This window comes from Phoxinus phoxinus, assembly GCF_949152265.1.
Source record: "Phoxinus phoxinus genome assembly, chromosome: 12".
Classification (NCBI taxonomy): Eukaryota; Metazoa; Chordata; class Actinopteri; order Cypriniformes; family Leuciscidae; genus Phoxinus; species Phoxinus phoxinus.
The window spans coordinates 24,822,447-24,850,338 of record NC_136887.1 but is presented as its reverse complement, the minus strand read 5'-3'; the positions used below and the strand labels follow the sequence as shown (position 1 = coordinate 24,850,338).

General features: G+C 39.0%; 1 protein-coding gene across 1 annotated transcript in view; it reads left to right on the top strand.

Moving 5' to 3' along the window:
* Positions 1 to 333: 333 nt before the first annotated feature.
* The window catches only part of LOC307008283 (fibroblast growth factor receptor-like 1), a 31,217-nt gene continuing 3,658 nt past the window's right edge, over positions 334 to 27,892 (top strand). The window contains exons 1-3 of the mRNA XM_079631017.1: positions 334 to 654; positions 893 to 982; positions 16,080 to 16,352. Coding sequence (XP_079487143.1) covers positions 910 to 982; positions 16,080 to 16,352 — 346 coding nt within the window. The 5' untranslated portion in view covers positions 334 to 654; positions 893 to 909. The remainder of the gene's footprint in view (positions 655 to 892; positions 983 to 16,079; positions 16,353 to 27,892) is intronic.

Below are 27,892 nucleotides of genomic sequence, written 5' to 3'. Positions count from 1 at the left end.
GAAGCAGTTAGTATAACATTAAGTTTTTCATTAAAACACAACCTTGAACCATTATTTGCTTCTTGCTACTTGATTGCAGGTGGTAGGGTGTGGGACCTTCTTATTCAAAAGAGTGTTTAATTTGAGGGGAAAATGGGTAGTGTAGTGCAGCTTTTATATTTATTTGTTTGTTTGTTGTATTAAATTATTTGGTAAAACTTAGAAAATGTGTTGCATAGTTCTCTGTAATCCTCTGAGTTCTGCATAATCCTCTATAAATTGTTTACGGATTAGTATGTTTTCTAGTCTGATGGATATTAATTGCCATGGCTGTGCCTCCTCTCTCCAGGTTGTAGTGGAGTTGCGCTGTATCTGTCCGCGTACAGGGGGCGCTCGAGTGTAATTTCTGCTGGTCTCCAGCTGTTGGCTCGCAGGAGCGCTGCTGTGATTCACAGCTGTAGAGCTTCAGTTCTCTCCACGGTCAGGGATGCTGACGGGTCATGTCAAGAGAAGAGGCGAGTGGAACCTAACTATTCCTGAACTTTTCTTCTCCTGGACAATATACTACTAAATCTGAAGTCATTTCAAAGAAGACCTTGCTGCTCAAGAGTGTTCGTCTCATCTTTCTATAAGAAACTGATTCATTCGCAATATTAAATCCCTTTCGGCGGACATGTAAGTAGTTAATTACAGTAACACTGCATGTACAGATTAGCTGTTTACTTTATTAGGTTATAGGCTAAATTGAACCACATTTACTCTGCAAACGAACGCCATGACACGACGCGACCATTATTGTTAGGAAAAGTTGTTGTTGAGTTTTAGCCTAATTTGTCTCGTCGCGTTGCTGGCACAGTGTGTAACATTATGTTGTGTAAAACTCCATCGTTTTGATTCTCATTGTTTCTTTTAGTGGTGTGTCATCATAAAATGTTTCCAAAGAGAGGACGCTTGACTTTTCTCACTGGGATTTTGATCGTGGCGCTGTCATGTGAAGCGAGAGGTGAGTCGTGTTGTCTGAGTCTTTTATTCATTCATTATGACATAATTAGAGATTCTTTTCCTTTGACGATACAAGCAATAGTTAGCCGTCTAATGGAGATTTTATATTATTGGCCCATAAATAACAGCTTTCAGTGTGATATTTAGAAGACCACTTTTTTTCTTTTTGAACCTTATTTGCTCCTTATCTAAATTTAGAAATAAATTCAAGGATAAATGTTCAAAACCAATCATCACAAATAAATAAATGCACATAATTTTCCATTTTACACGTGTTTTTTTATGAATTGTGGGTGTATTTTGCCCTGTAACTTTCAAATTTACCAAAATCACTTAGTTTAATTGCTGCCTTAATGTTATACTGTTACAATTTAAACTTACAAGCTCAAAGATTATGTTATAACATAACTACAAAAAACCTGTTATAGTGGTACTGAACCTATTTTAGTTTGTTATAAGGTCAAGACATTAAAAAGCGTAATTTTGCAGCCCAATATGTTTATTGACTACTGCAAGAACATTAGGGAACGGCCTGGCCATGTGCTGTGTTTACTGACACAGCAGACTAACCGCACACACACATAAAGTCATTCTTTTGAAGTCCTACATCTATATCTGCACTGGGGTGTCTCAGACCAAACAAGAGGTCCCTGTTCCTTGAACTGTAACAGAAATGTAGAGGTACATAATTCAGTGTTCCCTGCCAAGTTGAAAAGCAATTTACATAACTCAAACTAATGACACCTACTGTGCTGGAGATTTTGTATCGGAGAGTTGAGTCAGAAAGGTGTTAAACTTCTCCACATGGGCCATCACCCTGCTGTGAGCCCAAAGGACATTTCTCCCAGAGGAAATAAATGAATGTGTTTGAAAGATAAAGCCATTTCTTTCTGTTATGCTATAGATTCACCGTGTATTATCCTTGGTTAAAAGTATTTAAAACTGAATACATTAATTATGGAACTCATGCTGGGAAAGCAGACCTTTTTATCCTTTATGATGGCTTAGCCATTTATGGTCTATATTTATGGCCATTTATGTCACTGTTATCTAAAACAACATTATTGGGTCTAGCGTAATACATCTGGATGAGTTAACTCTGGTATTTACTCTGTTAAAGGTGATTACTGATTACTATTATTGCGACCATAAGAATGCCAGGTTAACCCACAAGTCAGAGCCTGACCTCTGCTAAGTAAACAATCCATTGTCTTCTCTGTTTATTGGTTCATTTGTTGACTCTATTCCTCATTGTGTGCTATAAGTCCTTCTTGAGGAGGGGTTCCCAATTCGTGTTGTCCTTGGATTGCTCTTTTTTTCCCTGTCAGCCATTCTTGGAATGCTGGATCCTTGTTCTCCCACTATCTGTGTGTTAAAAGCAGGGAATTCGGAAACAGGAGTGCGATATATGGCATGTGTGTAAACAGCTTCTCTTTGGCTGAGTTAAATGATGTGTATGTTGGTAGAATTTCTAAAACAGTGGCATTCTACAAGCTTTAATATTAAATAAACAATAAGGAAATTGCTTCAATAGATTATGTCAGACACAAGTGCACTTGGTTCATTTAAGAGGGTTCATTGTTGGGTGAAGTGACTATTATGTTGTAGAGCAACACGATATGGTGCTTAAGGCAAGACAGTTACTGGATGTGTTTCCAATGAGACTTTGGTACAATGTGTCAAGAGCATTACTCTGTGACACAAACACTTGTTTCCCTAGAATTCTGGAAGAGCAGAGGCGTGACTTCACTGTAGAGAAGAAACCAGACTGATCAGAGCAGGTCTTTCTTGATTACATTCACCTTTTAATACTTTATTTGCCAGTTTTCTTTTACTTTTCTGAAGTTTCAATAAAAGTTTGAGAAATTTTGAATTAAAGCATCTACTTTAGCATCCTCACCTAGAGTTTGCAAGACAGCGCAAACGTTAAGATACTGATATACAGTAGGATATATGTAAGATATTTCTTTCATCTGAGTAAATAATGTGGATTAAAAATTATTTCAGGCAGACTGTCAATGTTTACAACATTATGCCCCGGTTTCACAAACTTGGCTTAGGCATAGTCCTACACTACAGTGCATGTTTGAGCTGTTTTAACTGAACTCAACTTGCACTGACATATCTTAAAATATGTCAGTCATTGTTTTGTCTCAAGATTCACACCTGTAATGTTTTTTTGCCTTGGCACGTTTATAAAAGCTACTTAAATGTCCTAAATAAACTAAGCCCTAATCCTGGCTTAATCTAAGCCCTGTCTGTGAAACCAGGCCTATATATTATAGTAAAAGGAAGCTGAAGCAGTGCTTGTGAGAAACCCATGAGAACCAATGAGGTTCATTCTCGTGTGTTACGACAATGTACTGCATGTACTTTAAATGGTATCACACATATTTTATATTCAGCAAAAATTTAGATTACAGCTGGAAAAGTTTTAGAGATGCCCTAAATCGGAACCGGGCGGTTTTTGCTCCAAACACATGATCAGCAACCAGGCAGTTTTTTATTTTATTTTAGCCGATCTCTTTTCCAGACAAACGGCACTGCAATCCTTTCCCAAAATGTCAGTTGTGTGGAAATATTACAAAGTCTGTAAACAGGATGTTAACTCAGGCCAGAGATTGGACATGCTACATAAATACAATGATAAAGAGGAGAACAGAGATGCACCAGCAGTGAAAATACTGTACCAGGCACAGCAAGCTCACTGTGTTTATAAGCGCAGCACTGCTTTATGTACAGCTGTACCCTAAGAAACTGCTGCTGTTCCATAAGCGCCACCTACTGTCAGAGAGTGAATTTGTGTTTTTATTCAGTCCGTCTGCTGTTCTTCTTTTGTGCAGGTGTCTTATGTAGCATAATTTCACAACGCTTAAGTCAGACAATTGTGCTTTAGCTTTAAATCTTAAATTATACAATAATTGAAATTTAAAAAACTACTGTTCATGCTACATGTGTGTATCATCTTTGTTTGGATCATGATTTAAATGCAGTGGTTTCCTCTAATTTCATATGGCTACAGAATTTGTTTAAGGCCTGTTATAGAGCAAATAGCCTAAACAACAAATAAATTTGCTCGGTATCCGAGTCGGCCAATTTGTTCAAAAAAAAAAAAAAAAACGGAATAGGCTATGAAAAATCATAATCAGTGCATCACTAATAAGTTTACTTTTGCCCTGTGTTGGTCATCTTGACTGTACACTAAATGTAGGCTACGTGTTTAAATCTCTTTATCTCATTAGTTTCTATGAGTATGGACAGCTTAGGTTTGCATGACACTTCTCCAGCAAGCGACCCGTCCCTTACACACATAAACACACTAGTCATCTCAGACAAAGTGTGAACACAGCAGTCCGAGAAATGCTCTTGCTTCCCTATTCTCTTGTGGTCAGATATTTCCTGTTTCTCACTAACTTTCTTGCTGGTGGAAAGAAGCTGACTGCTTTCGCCAAAGAAAAGGTTTAGGTTCCTGTGGCACCCGGCCTGGCCGTTATGAGCAGCGCAGCTTAATGTTTGGCTGTTTTTTTTATGTTTGTTCTGATCTGGCAGATGACTGCCGCTGCAGAGCATGTACTTGAGGTTCAAGCGAAACAAACTGTATTCATGCTAATAAATATAGCTCTGTGATCTATGCATTCTACCAGTTGTAGAATTTGATGAAAGACAGAAATGTGTATCCAACAGTCGTGGCATTTACCAGCTGTTTAGAGTGGCACATGTATCAAAGGCCTGGGTTATGCTCTTTAAAGAGGTCAGATACGGTAACACGTGGTATATTTTTTATTTGTAGCCACAGGAAAAGACTTTCACTCTTTCTTTTAAGGGTTTCTTTTTTCCTCCCCTCAGATATTTAAATCAGTTCCAGATTCTGGGTCGTAAGCAGGAGATGTTGGCCCTCATGCTCCATTTACCTCAATGATCTACCTTTTAAAGTAGAAATAGCTTTGATAAGAACAGGAAAAACAGGCTTCAGTTATGCAGCGCTCTCTTTAGCTGGCTTCTCAGCAGGTGTCAGGATCTCTGGGTTTATTAGACAGATAATGGAGCTCTGCAGGCAGGCCCTGCTTATCAAACAAATGATAATGGAGCAGCTCTGTTGGAGCCATGCTGTGTCTGTGATCTGCCTCCGCAGGACAACGGTAATGCAGGCGTCAGTCTCTGGCCGCTTTGGCCAAGTTAAAGAGAAGCCAAATGCAATGGAAAAGCATTGGCTGCTTCATATACTAAGCTTTGAATGATTAGCAGGCATGTGCCTATGTTATAATGGAGAGTTCTAATGGATATCATTTGAGAAGTTCTTCAAATCCCCTGAAACTTATGTGTTTGCTTGTGAAATATTGGGTTAATTTGATCTATCTGTCAGCTACTAATGCGAGTAAGAGCGTAGTACTCTTAACACAATTTTTTTTTGCTTGCATATTTAAAAAGTGTGAAATGTTGCAACATCACACACAACAGGGTATTTGGGACGCCGCTTGGTTGTGACTTACTTGTTGACATACTTGTCGATCTTTCTTTCTTTTTTTTCTTTTCTTTTTTTTACAGATTCTTGGTTGAGCTGTTGTATAAAAGCCTGCTGAGCTGTTGTATAAATATCCCTGTGTGTATTTCATATAATTATAAAATATGGAAAGAAGCTTTGATATAGCTTTTGATTTTCTGTCATTATTCAACTAAATTGTGAAAATGCACAAATTTACATAGAATATTTAATTGAATGACCTCGTTTAAAAATGGTATTAGACTTATTTTATATTCAGCAAATATTTTAAGGTACACTGCATGCATTTTGCGAAAGAACATTATTTTGGTTGTGCTTTGGCTGTGTGCCTGAATATGGTTTTCCTACTGCTCAAAAAACATTCATGCTTAAGAGATATATAACCAGTTTGGGAAATGACTTTGAGCTGACTAGCTGAAGACATTACTGTATCTATACTAATTAATAGACACAATACGTCCTTGAAAATAATTCCAGCACAACGCTACAACAACCACAATGAAATGACTCTTCACAGTAGATAATGCTTTACAATGAACTACATATCTGTTCAATAAAATACCTTACTCACCTGTTAGGTGATAAAAGTGACATCTGGCTATGTCATTTTTACACCATTTCAAATCCATTCTGTTTGGTTACCCATATTCTTTAAAATATCTTCTAAAATTTTGTGTTCAGCAGAACAAAGAAACTCATACAGGTTTGGAACGACTTGAGAAAGAGTAAATTATGACGAATTTTCATTTTGAAGTGAACTATCTCTTTAAGATTTGAGGACACGCTATCAATCCACGGTATTTTCCCACCTGCGACACTGGGCATTGTGGAAGTTTTTCAGCAACAAAAAAAAAACAAAGTTGGGTCTGCTCTTCACACATATTGTGTGACTTTAGAAGACATGGAATAAAGTTCTACTTATTTGTTACCTAATGAGGTTATGGTGTTTTTTGTCTATTCTGGAGCTTGACAGTCCCTGGTCACCATTAAAATGTATTGTATAAAAAAGAGCTGTGAAGAACTTTATTTGGATGTACTATAAGCTGCAAATTTATGCAGTTTCAATGAGCTACACTTATCATTGAGCTCTGCATCTAACGTGTCCTGTGTTAGAGAAATTATGTACCTGGCACGGAGTTGAAAATGCCTAAGGATACAAACAGCTGTAACCAGAGCTGTTCTTATCTGCCTGTCTGTCTGCGTGCACTGGAGACAGAGTTATTGTCTGCCTGTCTGTCTGAAAGAGCTGCAAACTGTATCTGCTAAATGCACCACTCTTGTTGAAGAGATCTATCTGGAAATGTCAGTGTGTAGTTCACAGCCAGTATGATGCTTTTGAGAGGAACATTTTGTTACATGTGTGTGTTAGCATGCATGTGTACATGTGTTTCTAATTTGGCTGGGATTCAGAGTTAGTTATGATGTTGATGGCAGTGATTTCACTATTAGCACATTTTCTTGCTGAACTTTGTCTTGCCACAGGAAGTGTGAGTTGTTTAAGTGTACCTATGTGGCAGTTGAGTTTTCAAAAAATAATTATTAAAGCAAATAACTCTATTTGCGTGTGTGCTCACATGCACATGTGCGTGTGTTCCTTGGCATTGTAAATGCTGAGCAAGTTAACCAGCACATTTCAATGGGAAATAGTGCAGTTGTTAAATTTGAACATGATGTTCATAATATCAGGTCCTACAGTCCAAACACACATGCACACGCTAGAACATTAATGTCAGGGCAGCATGAATCCAGCCTGGCAAAAACTAATGCTGTATTTTACCCCATATTTTTAATCCCAGATGAAAACCAGAACCATTAGCCCATTATTCTCCTATGAAGTCTGAGGACTTTTCTTTGTAGTTCGTGATCTATGTTAAACGTGTGCTCACATCACAAACGCCGTCGGTTTTGTGGGTGAAAAGTCAGTTTACGTAAACAAAGCCGCTAATGAGCTGCATTTGTCGGTGCTGTATTGCGTCGACGCGGCTCTTTGAGTGTCGGTATTTATAGAGGAGGTATTAAAACTCAAAGGAAGCGCGCCAAGCCTTTGAACGTTTTTTTTTTTTTATAATCTGAGCTTAGTTAAAAGTTTCAGCGCTTGAATAGTTCTCAGAGTTCAACCGTATTTCATCCCCTGCTTGTCTATGTACCTGTGACATGCCGAGTTGGAGTGTTTGCACAGGTGGGAGAGGGCAACTCTGAGAGAGACTGAATGAGAGATTGAGAGCTGCCATCCCACTTTTGTTCTCTCCATTCCAGTGGACTGAGCTTGTCAGAGCAGTGTCCTCAAGCAAGACCAGGCCAATGCGTTCGTCATGTGCAATTTGCTGTGAATGGGAGGTTCCCTGTTTCAATATAGGAGGCTTCTTGGGTGTTTTTTCATCCCCTGTTTAAAAGAAGGATTAGCTTGTGTTTCACAGGATTACAGGTGTCTAACACAGCCAGGATCAACCTCTCATTGTCAGCTGTGGGAGATGCACTTCACTGTCGCAAAGTGAATCCAACATCCTATTTTGTGTTCGCATTCAAGGAATTTAAAACCTGGATGGAAGGGCCTCTTTTCTCACCCTTATTGGTAACTCGGGTCCACTTTTCATAGGGTCGTTGCAATAGGTTAAAGGCCAAGGATAGAAAAAGCACAGAGAGAAGGATTATAAACAAGGATCAGTGTCATAAAACAGGCCTTAAGCTTATTTCTGCATCTGAGAAAGAAAAGGGAAGATAAAAGTAAATGGGTGAACTTTTTGTGTTCTTAGTGTAACATAGGGTCAAATGTGATTAATAGCATCAGTTTGGCAAATGCGTTTTGTGCAGTCTTGTCTTTTTGCGAACAGCTGTGTCTGCTCTGGCACGCAATTCTGCCAGTGTCATTGCTACAGCAGTAGCTCACGCTGCAAGGCATAACTCAATAAGTAAACACTCATGAGAAAGAAAGAAGAGAGAGAAATAGATTTAAAAAAAAAAAAAAAGAGGCAGCAAAAAGAGAGCCAAAGCAGGATTAGAGGCCTTGCGTGTGATGGCTGTCGGCTGGGATTTTTGACACAAAGGCCGAGTTTAATAGGCAGGTGCTCATTACAGTGCTGGAGACCAGGTTACTCAACATTACCCCCGAAACCCTGCAGAGCTGCTGGTCTATTTACGAGGGCGGGTTTGGCGCGCTGCAGTGCCCTTTCCCTGTGGTCTAAATTGCTGGTGGTCCATATGAGGAGGAAACAAATAGGGAATGCTGTCCTACGCTGAAGAAATTGGAGATGATGTCCTACATTGGGTTTCTGAGGTTGTTAGATCGCAACCTCACTTTGTGGGGTCTGGAATACTGAATACCAAAGCAGAAAACCATCATAATTTCCAACAGCATGAGCGAGATAAATCTCAGATATGCTTTGCATCTATAATGAATCGTAATGTATACTGGTTCCCTGTAATTATAGTCGACAATGAAACACCAGTCATACTTGAATATGCCCTTCTATGTATGTCTTTGCAATCTGCAGTTTGAAACCATTAGCTATAATATAACCTATCCTCCATTGTAGATCATTTCGTTGAACTGCGGACTGGAGAACCATGGCAGCTTGATGACAGACAGGGACACTTTGTGCTTTTACACAAATGCATTTGGGCATTTACTTTGTGCAATACAGCAATGTTTTGTGCATTTAGAGCAATGGATGCTACTTGTATCTCATCTCAAGCTCTCAAAATATCTCTATCGGGGTGAGGGTTGGGCGAGGTTGATGAAGCTGGACACTCTTGAACCAAATGCCCCAGCTGGCAGTTTAAATGTCAGGGGTTCGTCTGAAATCCTTGGCATCAGCCCCTTTCTAGCAAGTGGGCTTAACACGATTATTATCGTAAGCTAAAGTAAAGCTATCATTAAGTTAACTGAACTAAAATCAGTCATATTGTATATTATAGTATAGTATATTAAATGTAATAATTGAATAAAACATTTTTTTACCAAACATCTTCATATGATAGCCTATACGTGTAATAATATTAAATTATGTTATATTATAGTCACATTCAGTTTGTTTTTTTGTTACTCTAGTTTGTAAGTTTCTATTTCCTGTGTTTAGTTCCTGTTTTCTTTGTTCCCTTGCTAAGCTGCTTTAAGGCCCTGTCCCAAATGGCACCCTAAGCCCTCACGATCTTGCTCCGTCCAAACTTTTGCACCCTTCCCTCACTAACTTCCCTCTTTCTCATTCACTCGGATGTACGTCATTGCTTACGTTGCATGAGTGCCCACTACTGGTTGAACCCTTGCAATGTGTTTAAATGAAACAATCTAAGCCCTTGATCACTTGGAATCCGCTTTAGTGCTGTGTATAGTGTATAGCTGCTTTTTCACTAGTGATGTGCCGAGTGAACGTCCAATTTCACTCCCTGAAAGTAGATGGCGCTTTTTGAAAAACAGAAAGGCCCCGGTACACAAGGTGGCACTGCGCAACTTTATGCTTCTGACACTCCCCTGTCACACAGAAGGAGAACCAGTATTTCCGTGCTTGCCAAAACAATTCACACACTTTTTGCTAACAGATTTTTGTAGTCGCTGTGGCGTTTGTCATAAAGTTCTTTTCAGACACCAGTTCTACATTCATCTTGCCATCGTTAAATCTTCTTCTTCGTCTACTTCCTCTTTGTCATCTTCTTCTATCAATGTGTGCTCGGCAAGACCGTTTTGAGCTTGAGCACCACCAAGTACTGTAACTTCAGCAGCTCCAGGCACGTGAACAAAAGCGCCAATCTCATTGGTCGGACACTTTTTTTTGGGCGAGTCAAACCAAAAAATCAAACCCGAGGCGTATTTAAAAAAATTATGCTTTTACACCTGCCGTTTTGCGCGTCGGTCAGATGATTTTCAAAAATGTGCAAACAAAGTTTGCATTTTCTGGCAGATTCTTCCAATCTTTACATATGTCTTGTTTAGTTCCTCATTTACCTTTGTATAATGTCCTCAGTTTCCTTAGTTCATTGTCGGTATTGTCTTTGCTTTTGTGTAAAGTTGTCATGTTTACGATTGTTTTAGATTTGTAAAATAAATTAAAAGTGCTGGATTTAGATCTACTTCTCCTCTCCTTGCCTGGCATATTACTTTATATTATATTCATATTATTTATAAAAATATATATATATAACAAAAAACAAGTCAATGTGTTCTTTCTCTTAACCATCAAGCATTCATAATATGATATACAGGAGTCTGATTTGTTTGTCTGTTGTTTGTTGTTTGTCCGCCATCTGTGCTGTTTGACGCAAGTAAGATTGCTGGTACTGATTTAAAGTTCATCTATCTGGTTTTGCCAGTTTTAAGGCAGTCTTAGTGGAGTTTTTATCCACATTTATATTTTACATTTTATTTTCTGTTTGACCTACTCAATGCATTTAAATAGCTTTAAAAGTCTTTGTAAACCCACTTTTGTCTTATATATTCCAGACATGCCTTTTGTGAAAGCTTTGTGAAGATTTAGCCTATTTGATTCCCTAACTAGCCTATATTAAATCCACAATTTTGTAATTTTCCACATTAATAATAAAAAATATTTCTTGAGCATAGTAGAAAAAATATTAGAATAATTTCTGAAGGTTCATATATGACATATGACAAAATTACATTAAAACAATTATTCAAATGCAATATTTCACAATATTACATTATGAAAAACATTAAAAAAATATTAGTGACCCAAAACTTTTGAGCGGTAGTGTACATATAAGGTTTGAACGTAACAGAAATTTGCATGTGCAAAAATTACAACCTCTTGGTGCTTAATTTGGTAAAGATGTAGTACATGTACAAGAATGCCGTCAAGATTAAGACAAAGTGAGACAAGGCCTGGGATTTGCTGTGTTTAATTGAATTAATGGGTCATTGGATGATAGGCAGCTGCTCTGCATCCTCTTCAGGGCACAAAGAGCAGCACAAAACCCACAAGGAAGTCTGTGTGGAACCGCACACATGATGTCAGACTTCAGCAGTGCCTTATTGAGTTAGCTTGGCTCCAGAGGCAGCAGTTGGTCGAGTACAAAGTCTGGCTCAAGATCTGATTACACACAGTAGAGAGACAGCTGTGAGCAGTGGCGGTGACAGAACCACAACTCGGTGTTCAGATTACCAGAATTAAAAGTGAGGGAAGGTGTAAGTGAACCTGTTTACCTAGTTCCCTCTGTTTGTGTCGGAGTAGGAGGCTCTGTGCAAACAGCATCAGGCCTCAATCTCTGCCATTATCTCTCTCCCTGATAAAAGTCACATTCCATCACCAAGACCAGCACTGCTGTGTTTGGTCTATCTGTCTCTATCACATGCTGAGTCCTATAGCAGCTCTCATTCGCTTTTTCAGGAGATTCAACATAGAAGATAAAGCTACTGTCTGGATCACATGGCAGTGGTAGATCAAACTCTAGATGACCTGCCAGAAGCTGCCATCTGATTGGCTGCCAGTGCTATTTTTGTTTTTCATAGAGGGGAGTGGTGTATCAGAACATCTAGATGCATCATGCATTTTTTGAAGACTTCTGCTTTGTTTATTTTTAAATTAATTGGTAGTACTTTACAATAAGGTTCAATTCATTAAAGGGATAGTTCACCCACAAAATGTCATCACTGATTTACCCTCATGTTGTTCCAAACCTTTCTTATGTACTTTCTTCTATATTTTGTGAATTTTGTCCATACATTGAAAGTCATTGGGATACAATTTAGGTCGTACCCCAAACGTTCTTCAAAATATCTTCTTTTGTTTTCCACAGAAGAAAGTCAGAACGATGTAACGAGAAAAGAATGTCAGAGTTAAAAAAATTTAGTGGACTACTGTATCTCTTTAAAATTAGTCAATGCATTATATATTACTACATTAATCAAATGTGAAAAAAGTATTATATAAAAATGTGAAAAACAATATATTTAAACAAGTTTTAAAAATCAGTAATTTGTCTTATGTGTTCATAAAATATGAACTCTTTATACAATATGAAATTTAAAAAATATATTACTTTAAATACACTTCTGTTCAGAAGTTTGGAGTCAGGGGTCACTCAATACTTGTTCACATAAATGCTGTCTTGGTGTACATACAGTAAGAGACTTATTTTAAAAGTAGTGAAGAATCTTACAGATCCCAAACTATTGAACGCAAGTGTAGATATTCCATAACATTAGTTTAGATTACATGCTGTAAAAGCATTGTTCATTTTTAGTTCTTTGTGCCTAATGCATTAACTAATTAACAACTTAAACTTTATTATAAAGTTATAAGTTTCTTGGGAATCAAACCCATGACCTTAATGTTATAGCATCAAGTTAAGCATACAGGAACTAAAATGCTGTTACATGTTTTGTTCAATTCCTACCAAACAGTTTTTAATATATAGTCATAAGCTATCTTGAGCAGATTTGAAACAGGGGCAGGAGATTTACAGCTAAATAATCGCCCGGAATCGCTGACAGAAATGTGCAGCGCATGCTCTTGATCTCACTATGGGCTGGACTGTTTTGTATGTTGTGTACTCATGTCTTTTGACAGCACCAGTCAGTTAACTGGCTGCCATGCCTGGACTCTTCAGTGTTACTCCTGCACCTTCTTCTCTTACCACACTGCCCTCTCTTTCTCTCTCTTTCCATCTCTCTGGGCTTTTGATGCTCATGTCACTTCCTCCATTCTAATCATTTATCAACGCAGCATGCCGTCAAGGTCCGTTTGAAGCTTTCCGTGTGACACCAGTGATGTTCATCTAAAGCTGTGGAGGCTGCTGAGGCTTCAAAGTACTTGCACTGCGGTCTGTAAGACCTGTTCATAAATCCTTTGAGAAATCAAAAAACCATATCAAGATGTCTTGAGACAAAACGGGCCAGTGAAGAAGTGGATGCTTGGTAGCTTGTAATCCATAGGATTTCTTTTTGACAGTAGAGATTTAACGGGTCATGTGCCTAGTCCATATAGCTGTAGACAGTAATTAATTAGCCCAGTGATTTATGCAATTGTAGTCATTTATTGTACAGTTATGGTGGCAATAAATGTGTATGAACTTTATGGAGCATCAATCCATTGATCTGGTCTTCAACATAGTCTTGAATGTGCTGAGGGTGTTTCCTGGGAGGTCTGTCAAAAACGCATAGCATGCGATGCCTGCACATGGACGCAAGATGATGTGTCTCTTTTTCTTTGTTTCTGTTTTTGTCTTGCTCTCATTTTCTTTGTCTAGAGACTATAGTTTGATATGAACATTAATGTCGCTAGTTTTTTTTTTTGCATAATGAAATATAACTATATTACAATAGCTCTCAACTCTGTCCGGCATATTATTTTTTTTGTTTGTTTGATTACATAATTCTCAGACTGAAAAGAAAGATCATGAAAGAAACATCTGATATAGCTTAGAATTTACCCAAAATTAAGTATCTTTCAAAAGTTTAAGGTTGGTAAGATTGTATAATGTTTTTGAAGTTTTTTTTATGCTCACCAAGGCTGCATTTACATTTGATCAAAAATACTGTAAAACAGTATTGTTTATAATAGCTATATTTAAAAATGTTTTTTTAATTAACTATGATCGTTATACATTTTTCAGGATTTTATTGTTGAACAGTATTTTAACAAAGAGAGTTTACTGTCATACTTGAACTATTAGTTGATTGCTACTAGTTCATCTATATATTATTAACTAAATAAACAAAAAAATTGTACGCTTTAATATAATTTTTTAATAGTGGTGCTGCAAAGGGATTGCATTTAGATACATTTGACCTAACATTTTAGGTACTGTCGGCATGCTAAACAACAAATCCTTACCTCAACCGAAAATACTTCATTCTCTGCCTAAACATCTGCCTTTGAGGTAAACTCTGATTCGTAGCACACAGTGATGTTATTTCCAACTCCGATAGGAGATTTCTTTTGCCACCCTGTCTGCCATCAGCTTCAGCCATACATGTTTTTGATGTATGGGGCGTGTGTGTGGCCCCTGTCATCTTTTGTCTTTTCCACTGTTATGGGCAATATTTGTCTGTCAGCACGTATGACGCCTCCCTCAGCCTCACATCAAAGCTTTTCCGTCAGCTTAGACACAGCTAAATAGGTAAGAGCACAATGTAAGGAAGTCTCAAGCATTCTTTCCTTGAATCTCTCTGAGTCACATTTTTCTTCTAACACATTCTTTATCATGTGTGTGATGTATGCCGTGTGTAAAGCGTGGCCTGTTAGCGGAAAGGGAATGAGCTATTTCAGCTTCTGCTCTATGGTATCCACTAGGTTATTTTAATATTCTTAAGCAAACACTCAACAGTTCCCCTCTTATTTTTCATTCATTCAGCCTCCAGGTTCATAAGATCTATCTCACATGCCCCTTATCTCTTCTCCGCTAGTGAAAAGACCCATTGTTTGTTCGAGGATCCCACCAATTACGTGAAATCTTCATTATAAACACACAACTGTTTTCCTTTCCAATGCCTCCCGAATGTTTATTAACTCACCAATTGTTTTATACACTTACATTTGTGAATTAGTTGTGTGATCTAACATAGACTTCTCTCCAGCTGTGATGTTCATTTCCACCTTTTTTCTGCTCTATTTCCAGAGAGGAATTTTTCTGCCCTTCTTAGTCTAACATTCTGGAATTTACTGTAATTTAATTCCAGCACCAAAACAACCTTTTCTTTTCCCTCCCGTCTTTTCTCATGGCACTTTCCTGGATGGCAACCAGCAACTTCAGGTGAAAACACTTCACTCCAGCAGAGAGACTTGAAGGGAAAAAAAGAGAGAAAAAAGTACATTTAGGGCTAGTGTCATTTTTCAATTTATAATCTTGGTGGTTCTCACAGCAGCTGCTAGAGCAGCAACAGGATGTGACAGTACCAGGCATGAATGAGAGGTGCCTTCCAACGTACACACAAGCCAGTATGAAGGAAATGGAAAGCAAGTGCTCATGGGAGTCTTCACAAGCTGCAAGGAGGGGATGAAAAGGACCTTGTGCATGCAAGGAAAGAAATTCCCCATAAAATGCTTGTGCCTAACTTCCCTACTTATAACATTTCTTTGTGGGACATGGTGTATTAGGAGCTGGAGAAAAATATTTTCTTCATGTCAGAGATTTTTTATTTGCCCATGACATTGTTGGCAGTGTTGACTTTGCGCTTCTTGTGCCCTAATGCCAGCAAAGGAACATTTCAGTCCACAAGGTGTATGAATCTTTTTTTATTCTTTGCTAGTCGTATAATAGTCTTATAACAAAATTAATTAAAAAAGCAAAATGCACCATAAAATACAAATATTATTTTAATCATAATTTTGTTTTGATAATACATTCATTAAAATTGTTGATTTAATAATTATGAAAGAAAATGCACACAAACAATCATTAAAAATATGAAAAAATAAAAATGTATTTTTATTATACAAAATTTCACTTTTAAAATTATTAATTTATTGTATTTATTAAAGCAAAACACACCACAAAAACATTTTTTATTATTATATATATATATTTTTTTTTTTTTTATGTGCACTTTTGTTTCATATGTTAGGTAGATGTTTATTATTTGTTATGTAAATTGAACAAATGCTGTTCTGTTACTTAAGACATTTTCTCTCTTTTTTTGCACCAGGTCCTCCATGGGTGAGTCGTAAAGTAGAGGACAGACAGACTGCAAAACTGGGCCACACGGTTCGTCTTCCATGCCCTGTGGAGGGTGACCCCCCTCCGCTGGTCCTGTGGGTGAAGGATGGGCGGAACGTGAATCCAGGCTGGAGCCGCTACAAGGTTCTGAGAAAGAGTCTGAAGATCAAAGAAGTGGAACTGGAGGATGCCGGAGAGTACATCTGCCGCGTCACCAATGGATTTGGCAGCCTCGCCCTCAACTTCACACTCATTGTAATTGGTAAAGACTGCCTCCCACGCCATACACCACAACCCTTTATATCTCAGTTCTTTATACTTTTGCACACCCAGAGCATTTGTAGGCCACATCAGTCATCCAGGCTTAATCAAAACCTGCACCGTTGCACACACACTACAGTTTGATGTAGTCGTTTAAGGGGATAGTGCCCCAAAATGACAGATGGCATCTCAAAACAGCAGAACTGAAGCATGAGTTTTCAACTGAAATCGAAAAAGAGCAGGGGATCTTTAGATGCCCTCACAAAAAGCTAATGGGTGCACAGGAAGGCAGCCGGGCTCATATAGCTGCTCCCAAATCATGTTTGACTAAACTGACGTGACTGGCTAGGTACTTTAAATGAAGCATGGTTTCATGTACATAACATTAACTGGAAAAGCACAAGAGAGCATTGTACTGATTGAAATTTATGACTTGTTAGCATTTGTTGGAGCATATGGCACTAATGCCATTTTGCATTATCAAATCTAGAGAACAAAGGATGGCTTCACGTCATCCGTCACACAATACCTGCAGTTGTTTATGTAGGCCGTAATTTAATTCCATGTTCGTACTTTTACCCAGGTAGTCGAGACTTTTTTTTTCACTCGAACCTGACAGGCAAGGAAATGAATACACACCTTTTTGGATGGATGGATGAAAGGAGAAAGAAAATGAGGTGTAGAGATCATGTAGCTGTTGTGAGACTGGTTGGAGCAATGGGGGGTTTGTGCTGGACCGTTGCAGCTCGGAGCGTGTGGTTCTCCTGATGACTGCTGAGGGACTGTGGGGCAGGCATTTCCAGCCAAATGTTCTGTACAGGGAGAGGAGACAGAGACGGCCTGCCGCCTTCTCTGCCATAAATCTGAACTGGTCCAGCAAAGTTGAGAGGCCTTGAGGACCCAGAAGCCCTCGGCTCTTCCTGTACAGCTTGCCATGTTTGCGGAGGCTACCGAGGCAACTAGTGTGCGAATGTAAAGGATGATTATTCTGCTGAGCGAGGCAGCTGCTTAATTGGCCGAGCCAGTGTTTTCAGGTTCCCTCCCCTTCATGTCTTTGCTCTGGGCCTCCTGTATGGGGAGTGATGGCGGCCTGCTGTTTTCCTGTTTCGTCCCCAAGAGCTCTGTGGAACTCAGAGTTATTGTGCATTGGACTGCTTCACTCCCTTTGGAATATAGTTGTAGAGTTTACTGAAGTCATTAACTGCAATGACCAACAGCCCCAAAACAAAAGGCCCATTAGTCCCTCCTGTTGCAGTGTTTGAGTGCTTAAAGCTGTGACTTTTGCTGGAGGGAATGCCACTATTAATTAACTGAAGAATGGTTAAGAAGCGCCATTGTTTTTCAGTAAAGATTAGTGGGGCCCTGTCTCAGATGAGTTTAGGGTATAGTTCACTCAAAAATGTACATTTTTTAAGTCACCCTCATGTTGTTTCAAACCTGAATGACTTTTGTTCTTCTGTGGAACACAAAATAAGATATTTTGAAGAATATTTCTGTCTTTTTTGTGTTCCACAGCAGAAAGTCATACAGGTTCAGAACAATGTGAAGGTAAATTAAAAAAATGTCCTTTTTAATTTTCAAAATAAGCATTTATTAAACTAGTTGTCTTTCAAGCAAAATACATGTTTGCTGTTTATTGAGCTCTTGTGTGCAGTTGTGAAGGACATGAATAAGAATCAATGAATTGATTGCTGTGCATAGTTACTTAAGCATCATCACTACTCTCTTCAGAACATGATGTGCATGTAAATGTCAATGTGAATGAAACTGATTAAAGTAGTAATACAATTGTTTAAGAAAGGTTTTGCCAATTAAATTTGAGAGCAAAGCAAATTACAGAATTACCCCTGACAGGTGTTTTTTCAGAGATCCTCCTGTGAAGCAGCTACTTAATGTAGATTAATGTACTGTACACCAAAAACACAATAGGGAAACTCCAGCCAGGGCTGATTGTATCAGGACTGAGGAATTTGGTGACATTAAATAGCACCTGTTGTCATCAGAGCGGATCTAATCTGCACCAGGATTTGCACTCACGGCAAGCATGGGCAGAACCGTGCCCTCATATTTTAATGTCTGTGCAATCTATACCCCACATAATTCCTCATGAAAGTGTAATTTTAGCTTTTAGTTGATATTGTGCCCCTATCAAACCAGACAGATGATGGCTTGGTGTAATCAGTTGGCAATAAACCTAAGCTGAGGTAACGGCTATAATTTAAGCTTTCGGTTTTTCCTGACCACAGTCACTGAAAAGTCTTTGTGCTTTTCACATGTGTAAATAGAAACACATTTTTTTTCAAAATCATGTCTGCAATTGTACATGAGAACAACAACTCAAGTTTTAAATATAGACAGAGATTAGCACAGCTTTAAGGGATTTTAATAGGATCGTTAACTTGCTTTCCAATGTTGCTCACATATTCAGTACCGTACTTTTTTGCAATCTGGCACGAGGAACTCTGGGAATGTGGGTTTGTAAGAATGGCATATTGGGTTTTAAAGGTCAGAGTTAAGGTGTTGTTTACCAGAGGGTGTTGGAAGCTGTTGAAGAAATGCTTCACCATCATCTCACGCTGACCATTCCCACATTCACTGACGTGTCATGGAGTCAAATAAATCAGTCTCTGTGTCATAAAGCGCTGTACTTTAAAATGTCCCACGGCTCCTGGGCCTCTCCCTCTTTCCCCCCGCGGTGGTCCCAGACCCTGCACCCCTACTGTTTCTAAAGTGCAACACACTGCCAGCATTGTTTTCTCCCAGCGCTGCTTTGCAGGAGTCCAGGGCGAGGGATCTGAGGCTTTTCTCCACAACCTAATTGTCTATATTGTGAGAGTTTAAATTTATGTTGGATATATGTCTCCGTGAGTGGATTTGAAGATCTCAAGTTTGCCTCCAACAGTAACAGAGTCTACCCACAATTGCGCTGTTGTAGAGTCCTGGTTCCCTGGCATTGGATCCCTCTTGTCTGCATTTCTCACCTATACCGTATAGGAGGCCATACTGTGTACGGACGCAGTGGGGAGAGAGTGTGGCTTCTACTCAGACGGTGGTTTGGGCTGCCTGTTTTATGAGGGGACTGGTGGAGAGCTTCCAGCAGTGGCCTTTTGTTCTTTGTTTGCAGGCCACGGGTTACATGTGTTGCAGTTTAGCCAGCGTCCTCCTCACCTAAATGGATAATTGTATCAAAATTACACTCGTAAGCCAACCCAAGACTGTGGAGGGACGTGGTAGGTGGGATAAGGGAGGGGCAGAAAGTTTGGGACAGCATGGATATGCCTTCCAGTCTTTGGGTCATGTTACCTTGACCAGGTTTGGCTTGAGTGGGAATTACAGCACTGACGTTCATTCATTCGAGATAATTTGCTCATAACCTTTCCCGCTGCTAAACTACATAGCTCTTTTCCATTCCGATAGACATGCGTTTACTCGCTTGCCTTGGCTGGCCCGAGAGCAGAACAGCCTCACTGCTGCAGTATTTATGTTTAGTCTGATTTACACCTATTTTCCGCGACAGCTCCTCTTTTGGGAAATGCTTCTTTCCTATTTAAACAGTCCAAGGGGGAAGAAACATGAACTGGGTCATTTTATAAAAATATTCCAGTTAAATGTTTTGGTTATTTTAAATTGTAATATTTCGCAATATTATATGTTACTGTATTTTTTATCAAATAAATGCAGCCTTGATGAGCATTAGAGATTTCAAATAAAATATTAGACACCAACATTTTTAATAATGTATACAATTTTATTGTATACAGCTCAGAACTTTGGATTATATATAGGCGTGAACTGGTAATCTAAAAAAAAAATGATGTAAGTAAAGGAATGATGGAATTTGATCAGTATTATAATATCAGAATTTTATTTTATTAACATAAAATCAGCAGAAACCATTTCCTCAGCCTACATTTACATTGTAATTAAATCAGTTTTTTCTGCCATTCTACTGAAGTTACAGACTGTTTTTTCTCAGTTATGCTTCCCACTTCCCAGCCTGAACTCACTCTTATATGCCATTGCAATGTCTCTCTCTGTTCAGCTTAATTTCATGTGAGTCCAGACTGGTTTCAATTCCATCAAGCATCCTTTCATCTTTCCCTTTTTTTATGTCTTTTCTTCTACTATTCACAAGCATGAATTAATTTGTGTCCATATGTGTTTGTGCTTTGAACTTGTCCAAGCTTATTTCCCTACAATAAAAGAAATGAAACAAACACGCTCTTGAGAGCTCAAGTTGTGAAGCTCCATGTCACATTACAAGTAATCATAATTACGAATTACATCAGTATTAGAGTGACGCATGATCAAAGGGGGGCTTTAAGAGCATTTTCCAGTGCTTGTGATGGTTCTTGTGATGTGTTTGACATCAAACACATAAATACTACTGTATCCCAGTCTTTTTTTTAGATACTAATTGTCATTCTACAAAACGGGTGCCATTTGTGTTTTATATACATTTGTGTACAAAAAAATGACTTCAACCTGTAACAGGATTTTTTTAATTTTTTTATGCAAGATAGAAAAAAATACATGAATATAAAAGGTAGTGTTTAGTCAAAATCTCTCTTTATTTCCAACTTGGTTATTCGTCAACCCTGTTACATCATATTTTCACTTTTTTAGGTAATTAATATAATCTATCAATAATATAATTATAATAATAAAAAAACATCATCCTTTCAATAAGTGATCCCTTAATTGATTATTGAAACGTGGAAATCAGCATTAAATTCCAACTTTTTAAGAAGCACCTTTTTAAAGTTATAATATTATGTAAGGGCAATTATACAGGAGCACTGGAATGACAATGGATGAAAAGAATAGTTCCTGGAGCATTACCATGATGCGCACTAGAACGACAAAACTTTTAAACAGCTCCTCTAGACCGGGATGGACCAGATGCTGCTAGATCACCGTCCTTTCATAGAGTTCATTGATTATGCCTTATGGCTGTGCAGATCCTCCCTCAACCTGGGATGACGACACCATTAACTCCGACTCCCCAGGACTATCAACACCTCCAGCAGCCATCTCTCTGAATGCTTAAGAAAGGACACAACATCCCATCCCGGAGTGTCCCAGTAAAGCAGAGAGATCCCCCAATGACGGACCCAGAGACAAAGCCAATTCCCGCCATGGAACCAGAGCCCGAGCCTGCCGCGGACTACGAGCTTGAGCCCCCTCCATCCTCGAAAACAGACCCAGCCACAGTGTCCACCCCAGAGCCAGAGACATTCGCCTCATCCGTCCCAAGGCTGGAGCCCATTGATGGGTCCACTGAGGAGTTAGCGCCTGTAAGACAGTCCACCATTGAACCAGTAGAGGAGCGCTGGCTTATTAATTTTACCACTGGGCCAGCTCCCATCCATGTCCTCACCCTGAGCACATCCCTTCCCAGCCCACCACACTCGGCATCATGGATGACCCAGTGCCACCGAATGTCCTTCCCATCCCAATGTCACCATCCTCACCACAGGCCTGTCTAATTTCCTGTAATTACCTGACCCGCTGGTGCCTCGCAGTTCCTCTGCTCTTCCCGTGCCGCTGACTCATTCCAGCTCATTAGCATCGCCTCGGACCCCCTCACCACCAACGTGACGCTGTGAGTTGGATCCCACGTCTTCACCCCCGGCCTCCAGTCCCATTGGTCCACCTCAGGCTGTCAGACCTTCGGCTCTGCCTCGGCTCTACAGTCCCTCAGCTCCACCGTGGTCAACCATCATTAAGTGCTCCACCTGGTTCCCTAGTCCCTCCAGCTCCACCTTGGTCTCTCATTACTCAGGTTTCGCTGCGGACCGGAGGCGAAGAGGCCAAACCTAACCGGTTCTACCTTAGTCCTTCCCCCCGGTGTCACCCCCTTCTTTCTTGCTCCGTCGTCCAATTCTGCAGGGGTTTCCAAGGTTGACAGCACCATTTCCATTGGTCAGCCCCAAGTTTCCACCCAAGAGGTCCATCAGGGTTCCACCTTGGCTTCTCCCTCATGTCTGCTCCACATCTTCCTCGTCCTTCTCCGATATATTTACACTTTTAGACCCCACTTTTTCAAATTATAGCATCCAGTAAATTCACTAAATATTTTGACTCTGGTATTTCCCTGATGCATCTCATGCCCACCCTGTTTTTTCTACTATGAGCAATTCAAACCAGAACCTAATCACATCATGGCTTTGGTTTCATGGCATACAACTGAGCCTTTTTTGAGCTGCAGGGGTAGCAAAGGTTTTAATTAAACTAAAGGGATGCAAATTACCAACCTTCATCAGAGAGCCACATTAAAGGGCCTTTCATCCACCTCATTAGAGGGGCCAGAGGCTGGGCCGGGCCCTCTGCAGGATGCTCCGGGCCCACTCCACTCACAACAGAAGAAAAGAACACAGGCACATTAGGTTTGGCCAATTTCCTCCCGAGTCGCCATATGACTGTTGCAGCAAACCACTTATGGCTCTATAAAAGATACAAGGAGACTTCTAATTACCCTTTCTCATCTGCTTCTCTCTGTCTTTGCCTGCTGTGAATGTACCAACGGTCTCTAATTTGCCTCCAGTCAGCACTTATAGAGATATGCCATGCCAAATATACAGATGGAAATGAGGTGTATTTGTAAAGCTAACAAATCATATTGTTTAAAAGCATGAAAGCTTATCTACATTACCCATCTGATTTCATTTTTTGTTTTGATTTTATTGGCAGGAATAAGCACTTGCTTTTATAACAGCTGTCTATTCCTTTGTGTTTCCCTCTCATCTCTCTCCAGTATTTTTTAATACATTTGAATACATGAAAACACATAACCGCGCTTCTTTCAAGGAAGATTAGAACTCTGTAATGTTTTCATCAAGAACAAAATTATTGGAAGAGCTCAAAAGGGCTGGAAAGCACTCCAAAGTGTTATTGTACTTGTAAAAAAAATGACCAGTTCATACCTCTTCCATTTCTAGTATTATAATCTGACTATGGTAAACGGCATTGGCTGTGTTTTCTTTTGATTTACTGGAACAGACATGGTTTCAGTTAGTGATAGGCTATTACCTTAAAAACACAGCATCACTCTCAGTCAAAAGACTCAGTGAGTGTATACACCATCTTCAATCTTCATTACAACCTTGATAGATAAAAGGTAACGAGAAAGTTTTTTCCTTTGATGTTTATTTTATTTAGATGTCGGTCAAAAACCACTAGAAATGTTTCACCCTGCTTTCTATTCAATGTTTGTTTTGCTTTGATTTTTTTTTTTTTAAGCATGTGGAGCTCTATATGACAGATCTACAGGAATGTATGTTTGCGCACAGGTATGAATGGAGAATGAACCTTTTTGAAGGCGTTGCTTTCAACTTCATCCCAGTTGGAAAAAATTATATGTGAGCCTTATTAACACTGAGTCCTCATGAAGATCATTTGTAAGCTGAGCTGTGGGGCTGACTGTGGACCTTGACCAAGCCCACCTTCTTTGGGCACCACCTTTCTATATGTATCTCTATAGGGCTGCAGAGGAAAAGGAGCTGCCTGTCCTTCAGAGCTCCTTTGCCAATTTTTTCCTGCCTCACCAGTGCAAAAACATCACTGAGAATAAGTGAACTGAATTCACTCCATTAGAAACATGCATAGTAATACTCACAATGCCATACAGCTCTAGAATGCTGTGTCAGGAAGACATCTGTCTTTTTGGACACCTGTTTAGAGAACTCGCCCTTCACAATCCAGAAAACTAGAGTCTGGAGTTGGGCTCTCAGTAAGACCACTTTAGCCCACATAAAGCTCCTGTGATTCCACTCTGCTGGTCCTGAATAGAGCGCCAATGGTTTACTTTTGCTCCTACACCCCAGGGCCAAAGGTAACAAAGGACTGAAGGCTGGTGAAAACACTTCTGCTAGCTTTGGCTTGAATGTCTGTGTTGAACATGCAAGGCCTGTGCTTGGCATATAGGGGTTAGCAGGGACAAAGGTGCAGTGCGCTCCCCACAGCAGCTACACACACAGCCTCGGGACAGCATGAACTAAAGAAAAACAGAGAGCTTGAAGGCTTTACTAGCTGAAGAGACACCAACCTTTCATTGTCATGTTCAGTAATGTGAAAATACACTACCATTCAAAAGTTTGGGGCCAGTAAGTATTTTTAAAAGAAATACTTCTATTCATTAATACAATTATTTGAAGCAATTGTTACCATTTATTGCTTATTTTACCATATTTAGTCCACCAAACAGTATCCTAACTGGTACCAGAATCAATGTGAGACTGTATGCTGTAGGCTTTGAATTATGTGTAATGGAGGGGGGAAGTACTGTAACAGTGTATAATATTTGGTTTCACTGTATCTTCTTAAAAGGTTAATTCACCCAAAAATTTAAACTCAATTACTCACCCTCATGTTGTTCCAAGCCCATAAGACTTCCGTTCATCTTCGGAACACAAATTAAGATATTTTTTATTAAATCTGAGAGCTGTCTCACTCCTCCATAGGCTTCTATTTAATTGAAACTTGCCGGCCCAGAAAGTTAGTGAAGACAATTTTTTTAATAGTCCAAGTGACTACAGTGGTTCAACCATAAGTTTATCAAGCGACAAAAATACTTTTTGTGCTCAAAAAACAAAACAAAAATAACGACTTTATTCAACTATTAATTTTCTTCTGTGTGGGCCTCTGAGTGAGTTCACATAGTGTAACAGTGCAGTGCTGCTCTGGTAGAAGGCTTACTATTGGCCGACACTGGTCATGTGTGTGATGCCAGCCAATAGTGAGCCTTCGTTCTAAAGTACAACCCAGAAGTGTTGTGCTGTTACACTATGTGAACTCACTCAGAGGCCCACATAGAAGAAAATTAATAGCTGAAAAAAGTCGTTATTTTTGGTTGAACTAACCCTTTAAGTGAAGTACTAGCTGTACCAACCACTGATGACGCTGACTGAAAAAAACTATGGAAAGTATTCAGAAGGCATTTTATTAAGTAGTTTCATCACCTTCCCATGTGAGAACCATTTGTTGCCACAGTGTTGATTCGTGGCTTGTTTATTTGGGATTGCCCAGAATAAGTAATGTGTACTTAAAGATGTTGTGCTCCGCTCATGTACACACTTGTGTGTGTGTTGACGATCAGTTTGCTGTGGATTCAGGGGAGTAAGAGGGTTCTCTGTGCATTCCTGTGAGCCAAGCCAGAGAAATTCATCCCAAACAAAGCAGCACTCTCAGCTCTGTCTGCACAGTTTAGGTTAAAGTCAGTTAATTGGTTTCCTGTCCAGGGTTAAGTCAACACAGTGTTGTGTTTTAAACAGTGTGGAAACCAGAGAGAAGAAACAATATAGCAGTGTTTGCTCACCCCTTGCGCACAAACCCCTCCAAAGTAATAAGTTGGTTCGACCTGGTTTATCGTTCCCATGGAGTTCTTAAATGTCACCGGTTCTGAAACAAAACACACAATCCTTTACACACCTCACAGTCCACTGATCTCCAAGCATTGTTTTTTGGTTTTTGTTTTTTGCACAGAGGGGTTCTGTTGACTCTCAAAGCACTACAAATAAATCTCACCAAGTGTTGGCCTTTGCATTGACCCGCTCATTCAACATGATTTACATTACACCAATTGCAGACATTAATAGTGGGTATGAAGATGAAAGAGCTCATATTGCTAGAGCAACATCTGACTGCTGATTTATGGACCAATTTCTAAACTATCCCTTAAAGTATGCCTGAGAACTTGAGGATTTTTGAATTGACGTGTTTGACTGTGGTTCTTAAACAAGATTTTAGTACTTTAACTTATGCTTTAAAAAAATTAAATAGTTTCATTCTGAATTTAATCCACGGATACTGAAACAAGCTGACATTCAAATTGCTCTCTGAGTAGCATAAGTAAATCCTATTTTATAAGAAAGTATTTTTATATTAAAAATGACATAGCATATGTCACTTGAAAACACATGATGCTAAACCTTTCCTCAGAAATACAAAATTCTGTCATTTCATTGTCCTTTATTCAAACGCTTGCAATCATATCATTCTCTATAGGGCACAGATGATTGGTTTCTACTGTATCAGCAGCCAATGAGCTTGCGTGCTCAACCTTAAAATACTTGGTCAGCATTTGCCTTAGCAGTGCAGCACTCTTTCAGAAACCCTCCAACTTCCCCAGCTCCACCTGTATAGATCTGCTACAGGTAATTCATGAATGCTATATTCGCAAGTAATCCCGTACTTGCTCTGCAGCAACAGCAATAACCAACAGCAGCAGCAGCAATAAAAGCAGCAGCAATATAGCAGATCTATTCCGCCAAGACCATATATATCAACATTGTCATAACCATTACCAAACACTCCAAAAGTTGTCATGACAAAACTACACTCAGACATTTTGATTACTTCTAACTGGACCAAAGTTTTTTTGTAGTGTGATGTCAGTTCATATGGATGTTCTAACAAAAATCGTATTACCTCTGCAACAAAGTATTACACCCAGAAAGTGTCCAAATATTTGTCTTAATTTTAAACAATTATTTTTTTGTTTTTTCATTTTTAACCTAAAAAATATTTTTGTAGGTTTCCCTGAAAATTGTTTCTGCTAATTAAATATAAAAATATAATAATTGCCATATTTTTATATTTTCTTATATCCAATGCAAGATATTTATGTTTTTTTGTTTATGATGTGACTTGTACGTGTGACTTTGTCTTTTTTTATTTTTATAATATATCTAATGAATAATATAGAATTTGAAACTTTAAGCTACTTATTTTTTGGGAGAATTTTTTTTCAGGTTCTTTTTTCCCCCCCTCTCTAATAGCTAATTTGTTCAGTATTTGGTATCAAATGCAGATACTTTGTTTATGTGTGGCTTAAGTGTCCAAATGCTTTAAGGACCACTGGGTATTTTAATGTCATAATAAGGTTTTACAGAAATGCACAATAATTAATTCAGAGAAATCTCTTTCCTCCTCTCTATCACGGTTGGCAGTATGAAGCGCACGACTAACAACATTAAAGTCCGCGTGAACCGGAAGTTGCAAACGACTTTTCTCAAGTGTTGTGACGCATTTCCGAGTGAAACGGAATATTGAACAGAGGGCAGGGTTTTACTTCAGCGCTCCTCCTCTCCATCTCTCGCCCATAGCAGAGTAACGGTTTGAGGGGAGTGGTTAAGCGTTTAACCAACCCAAGTTGTCAAGCCTATGTCATCAGAAAAAGACTCATTCCAGACCCGGAAGTAACTTTTCAGACTTTGATTAAAGATAACTTCGGCAAACAATTTTTTTCCGTGTATTAACTTGCACTGATTAATTGTTCACCACAAGACTAGTAATATCTGCTAACAAAGTAAATGGGGTCAATTTTGATTTCATGCCGACTTTAATAACAAAAACAGTCTTTAATAAAATAAATAAAGAATACTCAGGAGAACGTAGGAGAACAAAAAAAAACTCAACCATGTTAACATAGACGATACCAGACAAAGAAACAGGAAATTCATGGATTAAATACACAGGGATAAATAACGTAATTAGGAAGAACAGAAACAGGTGTGTAGAAATTAATTAACAGCCAGGGAC